This window comes from Cryptomeria japonica, chromosome 4, assembly GCF_030272615.1.
Source record: "Cryptomeria japonica chromosome 4, Sugi_1.0, whole genome shotgun sequence".
In the NCBI taxonomy this organism is placed as follows: domain Eukaryota; kingdom Viridiplantae; phylum Streptophyta; class Pinopsida; order Cupressales; family Cupressaceae; genus Cryptomeria; species Cryptomeria japonica.
In genome coordinates this window covers 462682783-462703078 of record NC_081408.1, presented here as the reverse complement: position 1 = coordinate 462703078, position 20296 = coordinate 462682783, and the positions used below count along the sequence as shown (strand labels likewise).

General features: G+C 36.7%; 1 protein-coding gene across 1 annotated transcript in view; it reads left to right on the top strand.

Annotated features, from left to right (window-relative positions):
- LOC131077354 (insulin-degrading enzyme-like 1, peroxisomal) overlaps positions 1–20296 on the top strand; it is a 266966-nt gene that overhangs the window by 122569 nt on the left and 124101 nt on the right. Inside the window, exon 13 of the mRNA XM_058014835.2 lies at positions 9237–9323. Within this exon, the coding sequence (XP_057870818.2) occupies positions 9237–9323 (87 nt within the window). The remainder of the gene's footprint in view (positions 1–9236; positions 9324–20296) is intronic.

The window sequence follows — 20296 nt, the reverse complement described above, 5'->3', positions numbered from 1 at the left end:
TAAACAATTCTGAAAATAAATTATTTAAGTGTTTTTCCATGATATCGACTGCGAATTTCATACAAGTACCATGTCTAAAGTGGGGATCACTGCGAGGAAGGATCAATTGAAGATAGTACAAGAAGGCTTCTATCCGGATTCACAGTTGTCATCCCGATGGAAGAAAATTACGGATACAAACATGGAGTTCCTGGACATGGAGCAGATGCGGCAAAGGATGTTCAGAATGAAGAATCAGCTTCCTTCCACACTTTCTGCCAATATCATGAAGAGTGGCATATACTAGGTGGCTGGCTTTCCTCCATCCATACAATGGAGTGAGCTAATTGTGGAGTGTGCAAAGTACTATGACCCGATGACCCAAATGATCAGATCAGCTAAAGGGGTTACGCTTGCATACCTTGCCGAAGATGCGATCGTGGAAGTCTTTGGTATCCCCAGGAGTATGGATATGCGAGAGAAACCACAGATGAATATGAAGCAAAGTTCCTGAAGAGGGCGGATGCACGTATGACAATTGTAAATAAAGAGTGGATGATTGAACCAAGGCCTCACCATTCAAAGATGCCCAAGAGGCTCATGTGTATGGATTTTAAGGATAAGTATAGTCACTTGTTGTTCCTACTCAATCGAGTGATGGGGATGCCTCAAGGTGCTTTGTTTGAAGGATGGATGTTCTATTTTATCCAAGATTGTACAAGAGGAATAATGGTCAATTGGGCCAAGATAATAAGTGATAATCTCGACTTCCAGTTGAGAAATGTGGAGAAAACCAAGTCATTTGGAATGACTTCCTACCTTGTGTACTTGCAAGATTTATTACATACAAGGGATTGATATGCAAAGGTGAAGTTGGAAACGGACTAGGACAATACAAAGTTTACGAATGCTATTTACAACATCATATGCACAAGATCAAACATTACAAAAGGGTGAACGATGCTTTCCCCATGTACATCACAAGGCTACTGCAGGGCAGAGTCCACAAATGGTTGTCCAAAGCAACAACGAAATTAATTGATCAATATGGATCGTGGTACACTCAGTTTCCACCTTCACATACTTACGGATTCAGGGATTCAGATTCACACCTTACAAACTCCCTAGGTATCTGACAGATGGAATGATCCTACTTGAGGTGGTGAGACAACTTTTGGAATTTGATTTTATCTACAAAGAGAAGCACAAATTAGGGATAGATCTCCCTATTGCATTAGGGAAGACTTTGGAAGTGTGCCACAATGCAGCTGTAGCTAGTTCAATGATTGATGAACTTGCGTTCTATCGCCTTGGAACTTACAAGAGAAGGGATCAATTTGATCTGTATAATAAAGTTGTAAAGATCAGAGGAGAAAAGTTCATACATAAGGTTGACATTGAGGATTACTGGGCTAATCTCATGGATGAACAAGCAGTAAGGAAGAGAATGTGGTCCCAAATGCTAGTGGATTTCATAAGGAAATGTTAACTCTTTTCCATTCCTGATCAGGTAGTTGATGATAGCGATCATACTCATTTGCAGTATGAAAATGAAGTGAGCAAGCCCATCTTATTGCCTACTTGGAAACAGCCTGAGGTGGTGGACTTGAATGAACTTATGAGAGAAGTTATTGATTTCACTAGGGAATGGGTGGACAAATATGTGAACAAATTAATAGAAATGGGTATCACTCTCACCTATGAAAAAACGAGGCAAGTGGAGCCTTCTCTTGATGATGATGATGAAAGAACACCCACAAATATAAGGATACATGCAGATGAGGAGAGTCATGCTCCCAAAAGAAGGAAGGGTATGCCTAGAGAATGCAAAATGAAGGGGAAGGAGACGACCAACAATCAAAGAACAATAAGCATAAACCTAGCGCTCCTTTATCTACCATCGGTTCCTCCTTAGTAAAAGAAATAGGAATGCCAGAGAAGAGAAAAGAGTTTGAACATTGTTCCAATATAGAGATCTTGCTGGAAAATATTTAGGAATTACAAGCTACAGCGATGTTGGCATCATCGAATGAGGATGAAGAGCAACCATGGTCTCCCACGGTCCATTTGAATGTTAGTTTGGGCAATAATGTGTTTGATTTGACTAAGGATAAGGAGGAAGATGATGATGTCATCTCAACATTGAGGGGAATAGATCAAGAGATGTGCCTTGATGATGGGATGGGTATTTCTACCATTCCCGATTGGCTATTACAGAGCATGGAGAAAAGCGAGCTGGTAGGAACACAACCTACTAAGAATATTGATGATGTCATAGCAAGGACAGACAAGGAGAAAGAGAAAAAGAAGGCTAAGATATTTTCCAATGTGGCTAGAGATGAAACATGTGTGAGAATTGCACAAGTGGCTATCTCGATGGGTGATGTGACCAAAGATGTGGCCTCTCCCATGGATTATCAAATCACTTCGATTGCCCCTGGACAAACTATAAAGTAGGAATTCCAAGAATTCAATGATACAGTCCAAGCAATCAGGGCGAGATTGGATAGGGAGATTGAGAAGAAGAATATGTATAAGGATGAAAACATGAGACTTAAGGAATATATTGCAAGGATGAGTTCCCATAGGAATGAAGATCCCACTTTTGTCTCACCTGATATATTCCCCTAGGATATTTGTTCCAGGCTTTTTACCAAATAATCCACATCAAATTTAGACAACAATTTCATATGCAATTGTTTTCAATACATCTTCAATTTAACTGATATTCATTAATTACCACACTAAAATAATAGTTCAGAAATCCAAATTAAGCATTGCATAAAATCCTCAGAAGAACGTCAAAAATTACCAATCCCAGCCACATCATTTACAGTCGGATTGGACAATCAGCAAACATACATTGGAAACACGAGTCACTTGCGCAATAACTCCAACTGACAATGGGTTTTCGTCGTTTGCCTCCAAGCTCGAGGGTTTGCATCCTCAAACCTGCTGAAAATTAGAGCTTCCCAGAAACTCTCCAAGAGAATCAATCTCCAAACATATAACCCAAGCATGCCAAAATGAGCCTCTCCAAGTTATTAAATAACTCAACCTTGTGACTATTCATTCGCCCACTATCTGTCTCTTGGAATTCCCTTCTATTAAATTAAGTGACTTTACTTAATAATTTGATGTTGACATAAAAAGCCACTTTAATTTGCTTAGATAAATAATTAAATTAAGTTGTCTTTAAGTTATTATGTTTAGACAACTTAAACTTATTTAATGGATTTTCCTAATGTCCCAAAAAGGGGACATTACAGTCCTCCCTCCTTAAAGATTGCTTGTCCTCGTGCAATCATGAATCTGTATACCAATACGAGGATCCCAAACCATCCTTAGGAACATTGTTCTACTAATCTGTTGTGCCACACTGATTAAAACATCTGCATAACCATGGCAAAGCAACATATCTTGGTCCACAAGAGTTAATGCACCAAACATGTCACTGCCTAGATCCCATATCAATATGTGGAACCTACTATAAGCAATGGAGGAGTTTGTCTACCAATCACTTTGAGGTAACCATCCATGCATGTAGGACAACTAGACAAATTGTAAATATCACCTTTTGCAGTTGATCGTGGATTTCACTTTGATCATGAGGCATCAAGCAACACACATACAAAATTGGGGAAGTGGATTGAAGATGGAACAAAGCAGGCGGATGATTTCCTAACTCAGTTTGTCTAAGCATTTGACATATCGTTAATGCTCACATTCAGGATACAATATTTTGAAGGAGTTTGGGATGATTTCCAACCGATACAGTAGAAGACAATTATCCACCTCAAGGTGTTGAAGCGAATTTCGATAACATTAATCCATGAGGGAGTTGTGCACAAGGGAGATATTTATGACTTTCAAGGATGACATTGTTCATTGGCCATGCGGAAGTCTACTTATGAGCATGCAAGGAAAGATTGTGCAAAGATGGAAGGATCAATCCATGAGATTCAATCTAAAATCCTTTCATCCATTGAAGAATTGTCAGGGGTATATGTGAATGCTTCTAGTGGTCTACACTTAGAAGAGTTGAGAGAAAAGATGAAGTTCATGTACTTCAGCCAATTGGATTCTTTGAAGAAGAATCAAATTGATGATTTAGTTTCCTTATTGATCCTCATCCACAATTTGCAAAGGCTTATGTTGGATTGGGAGAATGTTTTGGATGCTTGTTTGGATGCATTGGATGTACTACAGGAGGCTTTGCCCAACATCATCATGGAGGAGCTAGATTCAGTTTTGGCCAGATTCTTGGAATATGCTGCTAGAGAGAGGAATGCAGGCCGAAATCTTCTAGAATTTTCCCTTTTTGATGACTTGGCATCATTTCATTGGAACACATGTTGGTGATTCCCTTTTTGATGTAAACCCTAATTAGGGCAAATTTAGGGTTGTCTTGGCATGATCTTGGCCCTTGATTCTAAATGAATCTTGGCCATTCATTTCTTTTGAGACTTTATATAAACCCCATTGCCTCTCATTTGTAAGAGAGATTTTTGAGAATTGTCGCCTATATGCTGCAAATTTGAATACAATAATTGAAGTTTGGTGATTTTGTTTAAGTGTTGTATGATTTGTGGTTCGCATTGCCTCCAAGTTAGATTAGAATTTGTTTCAAGCATTTTAGATTGAATGAAAGAGTTGTTGAATGCATTTGTGTGGAATCCATTTAATCCATACCACTAGGTTGTTGCTGATTGTAAGTTTCCTTGCGTGGTCATCTGGAATTTAAAATCAAACTTTACCTCAGTTGTTGCACGTCCATTGGTATGCATTGCCTTGATGGTATCAATGTTTGATGGTGATAATCTGAACATCTATGAAATTTACCTTAGATGATTGCACTAAGCTTGTGTCAAATTGCTCATTGATGTTGAGACCTTGCCTAGTAGGATTCCATTGAATTGTTCATTGCCTCTTGCATTCTAGGTTTTAGAATAGACTTTCTAAATCCTGTTCCTTTTGTCCTTTTTTAAAATCCTTGTTAGAATAGATTGAGCTCAAAATGTAAAATCATTTGAAATCATTGGCATAGTCTACTGCAAATCCATGCTAAGATTGATTGATTCGAATAATTACGTAAGTCCTCAAGTGAAAATAGCATATCACATCAAGCCATTGAGTTACCCACATGTCAAAAACTGATCGTAGAAACCTTGGAATTGTCTTAGTTGATAAGATATTTAGCATCTGAGGTGATTTTGTTCAAGAGAGGGTAAAATACTTTGGTATTTTATTCTGTGTTCATATGTGCAGAAAACACACATCAGCACAATCCATCAAGCATTTAATAGATTCTCGCCCAAAATAGCACGCTCACTATTCCTCTCCTTGGTGGCAAATGCATTGAATTTGGTCATGATGGTTTGGAAACACATGATTGGCTAGAGAAGATGATGGGGCACCACCTCAGCATGTTGGACGCCATATGGACCCGATGACTCATCATGAGGAATATTCCATTTTGCATCATTTTGTGATCAGGGTTCTAACTTTGATTTACTTTTCTGAAATTATCTTTCCTTGATCATTTTCTTCCTTCGATGTACTTGTTTGGGAATTCACCTTCTTGGAATTTCTTTCCTTGTCGACGATTCTGTCATTCTTGAAGTCTTTCATACTTGAACTAGATATCGAGAACTTTGAATGCCTTCCTTGAATGTCTGAAACTGGAATTCTTCCTTGTTCTTTTCTGACTGGTATCTTGGACTTCCAGAGGAAATTCAAGATAGTTGTAAATTCTTCTCATCTGTACTTGTTTGAATCCTGAGGTCTTTCAATTGGCACTCTCTGGAACTGGAATTCCTCCTCCATGATCCTCCCGAGACTAGATTTCCTTCTTAAACTTGGATGTCATAAATTGGATCTGCTCATCTTGGACCTCCATGCCTCTTGATGTCTTGATGTTGTCTTTGGATTGGATAGATGAATTGTTGATGTTTATCATTTTCTGACTTGTCAAGAATGCTACGTTTTATCAAAATATCTCCTTCGGAACTTCAATATTATGTCTCCAATCACTTTTCTTCAATTGGCACATTTTAGATAGGTGGAAGGATTCTCTATGTTTGGGCACCGATTCTCCATGGTGGAGGATTCTTCTTGCTTTGGTGCACACGAATGACATGGAGGATTCCTCCCAAACTTAGTAAAATTTCATCATTTCTTGCCACTCTGGATACTTGGGCACATTTGGAAGGGAAAGAAGGAATTTTTCCTTAGTGAAATTTCATCCTGTCTATGCCCTAAAAGTGCTTGGGCGCATTTGGGAGGAACTGGAGGATATCTTTGCCTTGGAAAAAATTTCATGATCTTTTTTCGTTTTTGAGGAATTCCTGCACACATATCAACCTTGGAAAAGGAAAAATTCCTTTCCTTATGAAGTTTTGCCATTTCTTGTTCTTTGAATGCTCGTGCTTGCTTTGTCTAGGAGAAATTTTCTGACATTCAACCATTTGTTCCATCTTTCAATAATTTTGTCTAGTTTGGAGTCCAGAGGAGAGGAATTCTCAACACTTAGTCAACTTTTCACTTTCTTGGAATTTTGCATGCTTGGGCACAGTCAACTTTTCACTTTCTTGGAATTTTGCATTCTTGGGCGTATTTTGGCATGGAAGGAGGAATTTTGATAGGGAGGAAAAATCCTCCTTGACCAAGTAAATGCACTCTCCTCTTGTTCTTGAGTGCAATTTTGAGGTAGTGTAGGAATTTGGCCAAGGAAGGAAAATCCTCCTTGACCAAGGAAATGCGCTCTCCTCTTGTCCTTGAGCGCAATTTTGAGGTAGTGGAGGAATTTTCAGTGAAAGATGAATTCCTTCATGCCCAAGAATAGACTTTCGTGCCTTTGCCATTTCGGGAAAGAATTCCAAACTTAGCTAAAATTTTGATTGTCTGCCTTCTTTTCAACTTTTCCGGATTTAGAATTGGATATTCAAGAATGCTCTGCTGTCAGTGTCCTGCCATCTGTGAGATATAGGTTGTCACTGTCCTGCCAGCTGTCAGATATAGGCTTTCCAAAAATAGACTTATTAAAAATAGTAAGTTCTTCCAAACATCAAAATAAGGCAAACCGGGACATAGTGACACTTACTAAAAATAGACACTGCTAAAAATAGTAAGTTTGTTTAAATGCAAAATTAGACCAATCCGAGCTACAGTGAAACTTACTAAAAATAGTAAGTCCTCAGAATTTGCTCAAATTTCACTGTTAGCTTCATTGAAGGGTTCTCATTTCAATGCTTCGTTCACATTTCTCAAAACCCTAAGTTATTGACCTCATTTCTAAGTCTGAAGGGAAAAAACCTTAAAATAGACAATACTAGCTGCCAGACCTAGCCAAATTTCTCCAAAATACTTGTAGACTTAGCCAAAATTTGCTTGTTCCTCTTTCATTTCTTCATATCAATTCTTAGGGTTATCTTGACACTTAGCCAAATATCCATCATTCCATTTCTCTGCATGTGCATTCTTTGTTCTATCACTGCAATCTCTTCCTTGGATGATGACATCATCCACTGAATGATGTCCTCCTCTTAGCATCCAAAGTCCTGCTCCCCACAATGTACTTGAAAAGGCGAGGAAATGTTGTGAAGTACAAGTATCAATCAAGTTGATAGTTAACAAAATGCAAAGTTCGAAGGATAAAGCAATAAGCACAATGCATTTCTCAATACATCAAAATCCTAATTCTCGACTTGATGATAATATTAAGGCTGTATTCTATCTAGGCTATATATTCCTTAAGAATCCATTCCCTGCTTAGTCATTTTATTGCTTTCAAAGATCAAAATCCAGACCGACAAGACCTTACAACTCATTCCTTAGGGTTGAGAGATGACACAGGTTGTAAAAGACTTGGTTTATTCAGCAAAAAAGAGTGGGTCCCCATTTGCAATGGGGCAATGTGTGAAAACGTCACAACATCTAGTGCCAATTCAAATAAGTGTTCCTGAACAATTCAAAGATAAAACCTATTCCATACCCGAAATCTTTGAAAAATTCCATCGAACCTTTCAAATAGTTAGAAAACATACTTGAAAGGAAGCATAATCTCAGATTGGATCAAGTCACTCAGACTCAGATTACCCAAGTGTGTGCAATTGAATTCATTACGGCTCATAAGATCATTAAGACCCTTAAAATCCCCCGTGGCGAGTTACGTAAGTATCTTAACTCAAAAAGCATCCTAGACATTGCCTTGCTGCCAGTTAGGCATCCATAGCCCCGACGAGGTTATCACTGTAATTCCCACAAACATTGCTCCATTCCCAGCCAGGTGTCCATAGCCCCAATGTAGATAGTTGCAAATTCCCAAAGCCAATGACTTTGATATTTCTTTTCATTTCTCTTTCTTCTTTTCTTTCTGTTGCTTTTCTTTTTTTTTTTTCCGTAAATTCTACAATTGGCTCGTAAGCAAAGAAGCAATGAAGCTATTAAACATGGAGGAGTCCTGAAGTCGGTCAAATATGGATTTAATTTTGCAGGACACTCTGGATAATTTAATGCTACTTCAAATTTGAAGATCCACTTATTGATTACTCTATGTGAATGATTGCTTGCTTTAATTTAGTGGGAATTCAATAATATTTGGGTCACATTTCTTTCTGGACTGCAAGCTCTCAATCATATCAATTTTTTTATTTGTTATTTTCATAGGATTTTCCATGTGCTGTTTGATTGGACTGTTACTGATATATCTAATCTATCTTGCTGAAGATGGGTTTCATCTAACCATAAGTTTAGGTGGATTGCACACTGGAATGGGACATGGTGGGATTTGTTTTCTTCCCATCCTCAAGGCTGTGTTTTCTCTCTCTAGTTGTCAAATAAATTAGCAACATTGTTATGTCGCCAACCTTAATGGCTATTGGCTACTGATTGGCTTTAATGTGTTGTATCACTTGTCTGTGGTTTATGTATGATTTTGGATAGTGCCTACAATATTTTATATTTTTTGATCATTAAGGCTTTTTGTTTATTTTTAGATTTGTAATCATTTGCTTTCACATTTTGGAACAGTTGTATGATCAGTAGCCCTTTACTTTCCTTTTCCTAAAATTATGTGGTATAATTCAAATTTCACATACATAAAATGTCAGGATACAGATTCTGTCTCATTCTTATCATGTTGAGACAGCAAAACATTATACAAAAGATATTCTGATTGAAAGAAATTCTAATTTTAAGTTTCACCCTGTATTTTATGTTTTTGGAGGAGTCTTATGTGACTTTCTCTTTTTTTCAAGGTACAAGCAATTTGTGAGACAAAGTTTCATTATCAAGATAAGATTTCACCAATCAACTATGTAACGAACATCGCTTCAAACATGGAGGTAAGTGATTGTCTATTCATTTTGTCCTTCTGTCATTTATTTGTATTATTGAACATGGAATGTTTATTGGGTCCAATTTTAATGTTTTGTGTGTTTGATGCCCTTTGTATTTCCCTTCATTTCCATTTTATGCTTCTGAAAGTTTTAATTTGCATGGAGAGATTTGACCATGGCTAAATTTTTTTCGTATTTATAAATTTTGTTTCAGGTTTCCTAAGGATTTCTCAAGTTTCAAAGAGTTAACATTAGATCTAGAGTTTTATCTCCTACATATGTTTTTGTATAATAAATTATGGTAACTTGATTTGTTTTAAAAGTGGGGCTTTTGTTGTTGAGTTGCAATACTATCATACAATTGAGTTGCCTAATGGTGAAGGCTTGAGTACTCTTAAGTGTCGGTCACATATTCAAATCTAGAGGGGGATAAGGTTGGCCATAGTAAGATTACACTTTAAAACTTTGTAGTTAATGACAACCTGCAACATTTGTTGTGCTGTTTCCCCAGGTTATCTTCATTTTTTTCAAAAAGTGGTTTGTTTAATTTATTTATTTTCATATAATTGTTGGTAAATAGTATAAATAAGTGTTTTTTGTACTTAGTTGTTTCAATCAATCAATTAATTAATGGAAATTCTCAAATCTGCATATTGTCAGAGTTTTTCTTCATTGAGTATTTGCTGTTATTGTAATTTTGCTATATACTCAATCGTATTTATTTCACCTATCCTGTTTTTAAATGTTTATTGAGATGTCTCATTATGTGTGCTAAGGGTTAAATTGCTTTGGTGAATTTGAAGCTTTTTATCATAAGGGAGCTTGAAGATGTGTCTTGCAACTTTGTACCAAGTTTTTACATTCAATTTAATTGTTTGTGTTTATGTCTAGGCCTATCCAACTTCTTGTGTACTTTGCTTAGTGTCTATTTTTAGCTTAATGACATAATTGTGTAGTCATAGGACTTGTTTTAAGTCAAAAAGCATCCTAGGGAGCAAGGGCAATCTTGCATCAAACAAAAATGGTTTTGATTTGTTTGGTCACATGTTTTAATTTATCAGTTAGTTTCTAAAGAAGCTACTGTATTTGACTGCAGTTTATATTTTGTGTTTGTGGTTTGAGCAGAGCTATAGATATTGTTGATGGATACCATGTTAATATTTGGGGTGATTTGGATTAGTAAAAGATTGTAAATTGGCTTGAGAGTGTCTTTGGGTAGGCTGTTGGGCGTAATTGTGATAGTTCCAATATGAAACAAGGTATTTGGGGTTTTCCCCAATAGAGAAACATTTTTTAAGGATTTAATTGATCATTGGGGATGTATGCTATGTACCACATTCTCCACCTTTTAAGCATTTGAATTTGTAAGTTTGTTATTTCTGGCCAGTGACACATTTTATAGAATATTGAACTTTGTCCCACCTTGAAGCTGATGTGGATTGCTTGGAAGGTTGGCAATTGCTATATATTTATCATCTACAACCATTGGAAGATTTCAAGGAGTACAAAAGAATCAAGGGAAAATAATTGGAAGTCCCAAGTGCAAGTAGGAGGATGTAGGTTTTGGTGTTTGATGAAGCAAAGTTTGTTGTCAACAAAAGTGTTGAATATATGTCGAATCAATTAGTTGCAATAGTCTTCATTAGTAGTAACAAATAAAAGGTTGTGGCCTGCATGTAATAAGCCTTTGTCACAAGTTGTAATTAATTGAATATGAGAATTTTGATTTACTTGTAATTCCTATTGATATTGTGCTGTTTGGGGCATTTGGCTACATGGTTGGATAATCCTTCATTGGATCCTCCATCCATGACTGCATCATATTGTTGAAAGAGCTTATTAACAGTGTTCCACCCTCGTTGGGGATGGGGGGACACAGGGATGGGTTTCGGGGATGGGGGGACAAAGGGCCTAAGTTTGGGGACAGCGAGGGGATGGCGGGGGGACGACGACGAGGGGTGGCGGGGTGGTGGTGCTGATATAGTTATACATATACTTATAGTACTTGAAAAACTAGTTGTGAAAAGATGTATAATAGTATAAGAATTACATTTCAAATGAACTATAGGAAATTAGTAAAATTACAAAATAGCAAAATTTGAAATATTAAATCTAAATACAATGATTTCTTGAATGCTAACTGCTAAATAAAATTTGACAAATGAAATTGTCAATTTGGAAATTTCTATTATTAAAATATCATATGGATATCTGATATGACAAAGTTGATTACATGATACATCATTACAATGATTACAATGAGTAGCAAATAGCAACAACATTACAAAAGACAAAATGGCAAGATGCTCAAATCGCTCAAAATTAGAAAAAATAAAAATTTCAATTGATTTTTGAGTCTGACGTGTTCGAACGGGAGACTCCTGCAAGTCTCCTTGCGCCTCAAGAGACGCCTAGGACTCTCCCAAGGAGTCTTCGAGATGTCGGATGGGAGATCCCTGCAAGTCTCCTTGCCCCTCAAGAGATGCCTGGGAGTCTCCCAAGGAGCCTTGGAGACGTCGGATGGGAGATCCCTACAAGTCTCCTTGCCCCTCAAGAGATGCTTGGGAGTCTCCCAAGGAGACTTGGAGACGCCTGGGAGTTTCCCAAGGAGACTTGGAGACGGTAGGGGGTCTCCCAAGCAGATGCTTGGGGGTCTACCAAGGAGACTTGGAAACGCTTGGGAGTCTCCCAAGGAGACTTGGAGACGTCTCCCAAGGAAACTTGGAGACGTCGTTTCCGTGTCTCCGGCGGAGCACTGACGACAGTGGCGGGATGGCGGGAGACGCCAAGTCCCTGTCTCCCTGTCTCAGAAACGTCTTTGTCTCAGAAACATGGGCTTGAGGGGGGGGGAACGCGTTTCCGCGGAACACTTCTTATTAACCTTTTATGCTAGGTATAACAAAAAATATATGTATTTACATTTTTCAGCATGAACATGAACCACCCCAAAAATTATTGTAAATATTGTAAATTGCAAGCTAGTTTTATTTTAGCTTTTAATTTATAAACAACTTCTAATTGAAATAGTAGTTTTATTGTGCAGCTATCTTTTTTGTGTAGCACAGAAAGGTACAAATCAAAATGCTAACAACAATGAGGCATTTATTGAGTATTTGAATCTATTGGCGGAGAGGCAAGTAATAATCTTTTTGTAGGTTGGCAAATATTTCTTAGAGAAGGAAAGATAAACAAACCTACTCATTCAACTTTTGAATTCGAGAAAAATGCTTTTATGGCATTCAATACATAGCAACCATATAACAATGTACAACATTTTTTGAGGAAAGTGATAGGTCCCAACTTGAATGTCTAAAGATTCTTTTGAGTCTTTAGAAAGGTTGAACTCAATGTAGACACAATTATTGGGGCAGATTGATTAAAATGTGCTTGTGTTATGATAGGTTAGATGACCTAATTGCTTGGATATTTGGTTGAAGAAGGTCCACAATGGGATGGAAAAACTGGAAATTCAACCCAAACAATGAAAAGATCCTTACTTAGAAACATCAAAGTCACAAGTACATATTGAGAGCACCATCAAGTTGTTACACATAAATCGATAGGTGAACTCGGCCAATAATGTTAAGTTTGGCCCGTTCAAAAAACCCCAAAAGCCTTTGGTTATGTTATGAATAGTAGCTTGATGCCACATGGCTCCTAGACTTACTTGACCCAAGCAGCAAGAGATTGCTGTGAGGACATTCAATCAACATAATAAGCAATTAAACTATTGATTTCATACCATTTATAAATGGATTCAATGTCATTAGCTATGAGCCCAATATTGATTGACAAGTAATTTCAAATACAATACCTTGTTGCAGACTTTTGGAACAAATGTTTGGGCTTAATTTGGTTCCCTTCTTGCCACTTTTGAGTAATACTAGTAACATTAGCTAGGCTGAGTGTCATACTTAAAGCAATCCTCCAAAGGATGGGAGTTGATGTGGGTGTTTAATGCTAAGTGGTCCTAGATAATCTTACAAAAAACACAATGTGATAACAGTTTCCATGGAAAATATAGATCATAGACATAAAAAACAATAGTAGAGGAAAATCATGGTATGGAATAAGTGATTGCTTTGAATCTGATATTTTCAAATAGCCTAGTACATATTCACTATGACCACATTTGTCCACACACACACACACGCACACACAAGCACACACACAAGAAATGGACACATGCCCGGTATGTGTGTCTTGTCTAATTGCAATGCTATTTTTTCTGAACTTAGATACATTGCTTTTGGGTTTCCATTGTGGCAGAGGGTTTGCCACTCAAGTTGTATGTTGCAAGGAAATTTGCCATACTGCTTGCAAAATTCTTGGAAATGTGTTAGAAATAGATAGAAATTTTCTAGCAACATTTATTAAAAACAAAACATTATTATGAATGCATCTTCATACTTCTCATACATTTTAGGCCTTATAATGCCTTTCACTACCCCAAAAAGATGATTTGGTGGAAGAAAACCCTTGGAAATGTGTTAGAAATAGATAGAAATTTTCTAGCAACATTTATTAACAAACAAAACATTATTATTAATGCATCTTCATACTTCTCATACATATTAGGCCTTATAATGCCTTTCACTACCCCAAAAAGATGATTTGGTGGAAGAAAACCCTTGGAAATGTATCTGAATATATTTTAATCATGGTAAATGCTATGGCACTGTTCAAACCATTTTAATTGAGAGACTGTACCTAAATGTAGTGCCTTTGTGACTATGTCATGGGCATGCATAAGAAATTTAAAAAGAAACTAGTTATATTAATGTCTGCAAATGACCAAACTCGGTCAAATTGAACTCAAATGTATAGCTGATTATGCTCTAGAAGAACTAGGGTAAGAATACCCTAGGCTATGAAAATATCTAAACAAAAATTACAAAGGAAAAGAAAAAAACAAATCAAGAGAGGGTAAGCAGAAATGGTGAAAACCCTTGAACCACAACATTGAGTATAATTTACCATGTGAGAGAGGGACTTATCAATGAACCAATGAAGCATTGATATTAGGAGGATCAAACCACGTGTTCAAGCTTGAAAAGCAATGCTTTCATGTGTTTGCACTTTGCAGAAAGGCGTAGGTGAGAAAATCCAATGATATCATCATCAACCATTGTAAATTTCCAAATGCAAGACTTGGTAATGGTCATAAAATGGTTGAGGCTAATAGGACTGAGGTTGAAAATCCTAGGAGGATTTAATGTCCCGTTTTTGACAGCTCTGAAAATAAATAATAAATTAATTAAATTATTATTTTGTTTTTAGTTTTCTTTTGGCAATTAATATTTAATTAATTATTTAATATAAGGTGTCTTTTAAAGTTAAAAAAATAAAACTTTATTAAAGTCACTTATGATCCAAATATTAAATTAATATTTATTATTGGAGTGGTTACCAAATAGGTGATGCCATGATACAAGAAATTATTTTATAAGGTTTGGAGAACTTGGTCACAGGTTTAGACTCTTGAGGATGGAAACCCTTGTAAGTTCAAAAAGTGGACGAAAACCCATTCCTGGTTGGAGATGCCTGCCAGGTACTTTATAGTGTGCTTATAGAGCAATCCAAATTTGTGAGTCTCCATAGGAGTCAAATTTGTTGAATAAAGGTATTTACAGAGGTATTTTCTTATTTTTGGAATAAGGGTTAACATAGCAGCAAAAGTCTTTTGGGGAAAAAATCGGCAAACAAAAAGTATTAAAGTTTTTGAAAAAATTGGGATGTAAACGGGAAAAATTTGTGGAAAATATTGGATTTTAAAAAACTTCAAAAAATATTGAAAAAGAGACAAAATCTACTTGTTCTTAAAATTTAAAAAGATTTCCATAGCATAGAGATATAGAGAGCAAATAAAATAGAGAGTTTAATCCATGAATTGTCCAAATGAAAATTTTGTCTAAAATGGAAGAATGTAGTGTACCATGTAAGCTTTGCTACTAAATGATTCTTTGGTAAGTTTTGTATGAAGATGATAAGTTATTGCTAAGTTAACAACGAAACAATTCACTGAATTAAATGCAAGTAAACCTCTAATCTTGTCGTATGATGTGAGTGGATGGTAAAATGTTACTAACGAACACTACATTCCAAATTATTATTAATATGAAAAGAATGTTTTGTCATGACAATGGACCATCATAACAAACTCTGAAAACTTTGAAAACTTAGTAAGACCTCAAAACAACTACAATAAGCATGTTTGCATTCCAATAGGATAAAATAAATTAACATTTTATCGCTGCAAAATTTATGTAGCCAACTGATTCTATGCATCCAAGGGTTTTTCTACTACAACTTGAGGGAAGGATAAAATGTTATGAAGACAAAGATGAACTACACATAACATTATGTCTTCATTTCTAGTAATGAGACTAAGAAAAAAAATGAAACTATAACATTGTAATATTCATCAAGCAAAGCAATGATATGACAAGCCTAAATTAGCATTAAATTTAGGCCATTTAGCTAGGAATACAAATTATTTCTTTCCAAAGAATCTTTTACAAGGCCACCACTGTAGGGACCAAATAACCAATCAATCTTTGTTGAGTTTTAGTGATCAGATTAGATAGAAATAATTCAAACACAAATGCACAAAATTTACCCTGGGAAAACCCTCCTCTTGAAGGTGAAAAACCCAGCAATGATGTTCCTTATCGTATTTATCAATTTACAAGATGTCTTTACAATGAATTTGCTCCACTCCTTGAAGCTAGCATCAAACAATTTATTGAACACTTCAATCTACCATTCACAAGTGTGAGGAATATATACGATCTGCTGTGTATGAGAAGTGCAGTCCACTCACTGTCTATGCAACTGCTGTGTGAAGATATACTAAGATACGATCTGCTGAAGATGAATACATCACTGCTTAAGGATGAACACGATCTGCTTGCTGTGTGGGAGATTCGAACTGCTGAAGAATATCACTATGATGTCGAAGAAGAATACGATATGCTTTTATGATAAATTCGAATTACCAAAGGAGATGGAGTGCACCGATCTATATACCCAACCACATCATGATCAAGCAACACGACTTATACCAAAAGTCGGCTTCTTACCAACCAACACGTCTCATTTATTAGACATTGGTTGTATTATAATTAACCCGACTTTTCACAAAAGATGGTGGGATTACATTTAGTAGTAATTTCAAATACAAAAATCGGCAAGAGTATATAAATATTAAATCGATACACATATGACTCGATCTAGCAAAATGTCGGCCGGAAGGCCAATTAGACATTTAGTTTTGCTCTGTCGGCTCAGAGAAGGATACTGACCGACGCTATAAACATCAACACTCCCTCTTAGCTAGGGAGGAATCCTTCTCGACATCTGAGTTGCATAGTCACAACCACCATGGCTACTCCCAGAGGGTGAGTATGCACAAATGCTAAGTCATGGAGTCTCTCACATGACATTCACCATACCTACTCGTAGAGGGTGAAACAAGGGCTGGAACCTCAAACTTCTCTCATAGAGAGGAATGCACAACAAGCGCTGATACCTCAAAATGCTATCTCTTTGGACATGAACCCCACCAAAATAAAATCTAGATTTAACTTTTTTGATCTTGTTGATTTGAATTGAAAGATATCTGCTATGTGTACATGGAAAATTCTATTTAACACTCAAAGTAGATAAGATGACAAAAAACTAAACCATGTGTTGAAATTAATGGTAATTGCTTGTATTATTCAAAGAATCAATGTACATATATAGGCAATTAGACATATTGTTTCCTAATGAAATGAAACAATCAGTAAACTAAAGAAAAAAATAGAAAGAAATCTATCTATGTAGAAATACAATATTGACCATTAAATAAGATATTTTAATATTAATCTAATACCCTCTCTTAATGGTCAATTTGTCAACTACACCAAGATGCCCTCTAAATTTTACAATCTTGTCCAAGCTCAGAGACTTGGTGAGGATGTCTATAGTTTGATCCTCTGTTGGAATATACTGCAACTGAACTAATCCATCTTCAACAAGCTGTCTGATGAAATGACAATGAAGTTCAATATGCTTGGTTCTTTCATGGAAGACCGGAATTTTGGCAAGTTTGAGCACCCCTTGATTGTCACAGAAGAGGGGTGAAGGCTCTTCTTGAGACATTTGCACGTTCGAAAGCATCCTACGAAGCCAAATTGCCTCACAAGCTACTTTAATAGTTCCCCGATATTCAGCTTTGGTCGAGGAAAGAGCTACCGTTTGTTGCTTCTTGCTAGTCCATGTGACTACACCTATTCCCAGACTGAAGACATACCTAGATGTGGGTATGTGTAGGATCATGAGGGGCCAAAAAGTGGCGATATTCTGACTAAAGTCCTGATTGAAAAATATCTAAAACGTTCGTATGGTATCACATGTTTTGAATCCAAAACATGCATCACATTCTATGCTTCGTATGCTATAGGATTTAAAAAAAATGAATTTCATAAAGTTTTGACCAAGTTATGGTGGTCAAATATATGAGTTTTTATATTTTTGAAAAGTTGTAAAAAAATCATAATTAATTAATTATTTCAAAAAAACAAAAACAAAAAAATGTGTCACATCTGGACATGAGTGTTCTACTTAAATCTAAAATCGAAAAAAAAATACTATGATTTGATTGTTGTTAGGGTGGTCAGACAGACACCTGCTTCTTATCTTTTTCCTAAAATTTTAGTACTATTGCATTGAAATTTCAATTTTTTGTCAAATAGATTTATCTTATTTTAAAAAAAAAAACTAGTAGCTTAGAAACTACATTCAATTTGCTATAGATTTAATTCTTGCATATTTTTGAAATAATGTTGGTAACTTATTCAAATTTTTATGTCAAGTTGCCTAAATTTGTTTTTTTGATTTTCATTGCCAATTAAGGGCCTGTTTGGCCCACCACGATCCTGCACATACCCATGTTGATTTCTTGTCATCAACAAAATCCGCCCAAACTGAGTCTGTAAAACCAATGAGTCTAGGATCTTTGCTTCTGCCATATAGAATGCCAAAGACAAAAGTGCCCTTCACATATCTCAACACATGCTTCGCTGCAACCCAGTGTTCAGAGGTAGGGGCTGGCATGAAGTGAGAGGGGTAACTCACAACATAACTTAGGTCAGGTCTAGTGGCGGTGAGATAGATGAGAATGCCCACTAGTTGCTTGAACAAGGATTCATCCACCTCGAGTGAATCTGATTTGGCTGACAACTTCAACCCTTTTTCCGTAGGACTAGAGGTAGGTTTGCAATCTTGCATCCGAAACTTATCAAGCAGACTCTTGGCATACTTTGACTGAGAGATAAAGATACTGCCATCAGTTTGCCAAACCTCAAAACCTAAATAGTAATGCAAAAGTCCCAAGTTTGTCATCTCAAAGGACTAGTACAAACTTTGTTTGATCTGCTCGATCAAAAGTGCTGAACTAAGAGTGATAATTAGATCATCAACAAAGATGAAAAGCAAAAGAATATCACCACCAATAGTTTTGACATACATATTGGAATCAAAAGGATTCCTTTGAAAGCCTTGATCACAAAGGTACTTATCAATTTTTATGTACCAAGCTTGAGGAGCCTTTTTCAAGCCATAGAGTGCTTTCACTAGTCTGCATACCTGGTGTTCTTTATCAGCAACCTTGAAACTAGGACGCTGTGTCATATTGACTTCTTCCGGCAACTCACCATTGAGGAATGCACTCTTGACGTCCATTTGATGGACTTTCCAACCAAACTAGGTTGACAAGGCAAGGATGAGCCAAATTGTACTTATTTTGCCTATAGGAGCAAAAGTCTCCTCATAGTCAATGCCTTCTTTTTGTGAGAAACCTCGAGCAACTAGCCAAGCCTTGTACTTATCAAGGGTTCCATCAGCCTTATACTTAACTTTATACACCCATTTGCAACGCATGGGCTTTTTCCCAGGTGGAAGATTAGATAGGACTCAAGTGTTGTTCTTCAGAAGACTACGGAGTTCAGCTTCCATAGCTTGTTCCCACTTAGGTATGCATTTAGCCTCTGCATATGTCTAAGGCTCATAAGCACTGTGAAAGTTGGGCATGAGAGCAAAATTGATTGTATGCTATTGTTTTCTCTTGTGTCTAGACGATCTACCCTCAATGAGCTCAACATTCATGAAGATCACCAATAGTCTTGGCCCACCACTTAGGTTGGAGAGTAGAAGTACCAACATCTAAAACAGGTGGATCAATATCACCGGAAATGTCAATAACAAAGTCATTAGGATGCTGCTCAAGATTATCCTGAGGAAAGTGGACCTAACAAAAGACGGACACCCAAATCGTTAGCCTTCAGACGTTGATACTTAGGGCTCAAAACAGGAGAAGAGAGCTGAAAAGGCCCTCGTTCTTCATCAAAAACATCCCGATTGAATATGAGACAATCAGTGTCTACCTCAATCAGCTGATAAGCTTTGTGGTTATCACTGTACCCAGTGAACATGAGTTTTTAACTCTTAGAATCTAGCTTTGTGCGCTTGGCATTTGGCATCCAGACATATGCAAAAGAGCCAAATACTTTCAAGTGACTAATTTTGCACTTCCTGCCAGACCAGGCTTCCTCTGAAGCCTTCTTAACTACCTTTGAGGGAGATCGATTCAGAAGATAGACTGTAGTGTAAATTGCTTCCACCCAAAATTTCTTCGGAACACTTCTATGTTCCATCATAGAACGAGCCATCTCCGTTGTTGTGTGGTTTCTTTGCTCAACAACATCGTTCTGTTGAGGGGTGTAGGGTGTAGTAAGATGACGCTTAATGCAATGTTTCACACAGAAGTCAGAGAAAGCAGAAGAACAAAATTCCCCCCCATTATCTAGCCTAAGAGTGATTATTTTTTACTAGATTCTTTTTTCACTAAGGCCTTAAATTGCTTAAACATGCTATAAACACCTCTGATTTTTGTTTAGGAAAATACACCCACATTTTGCGACTAAAATCATCAACAA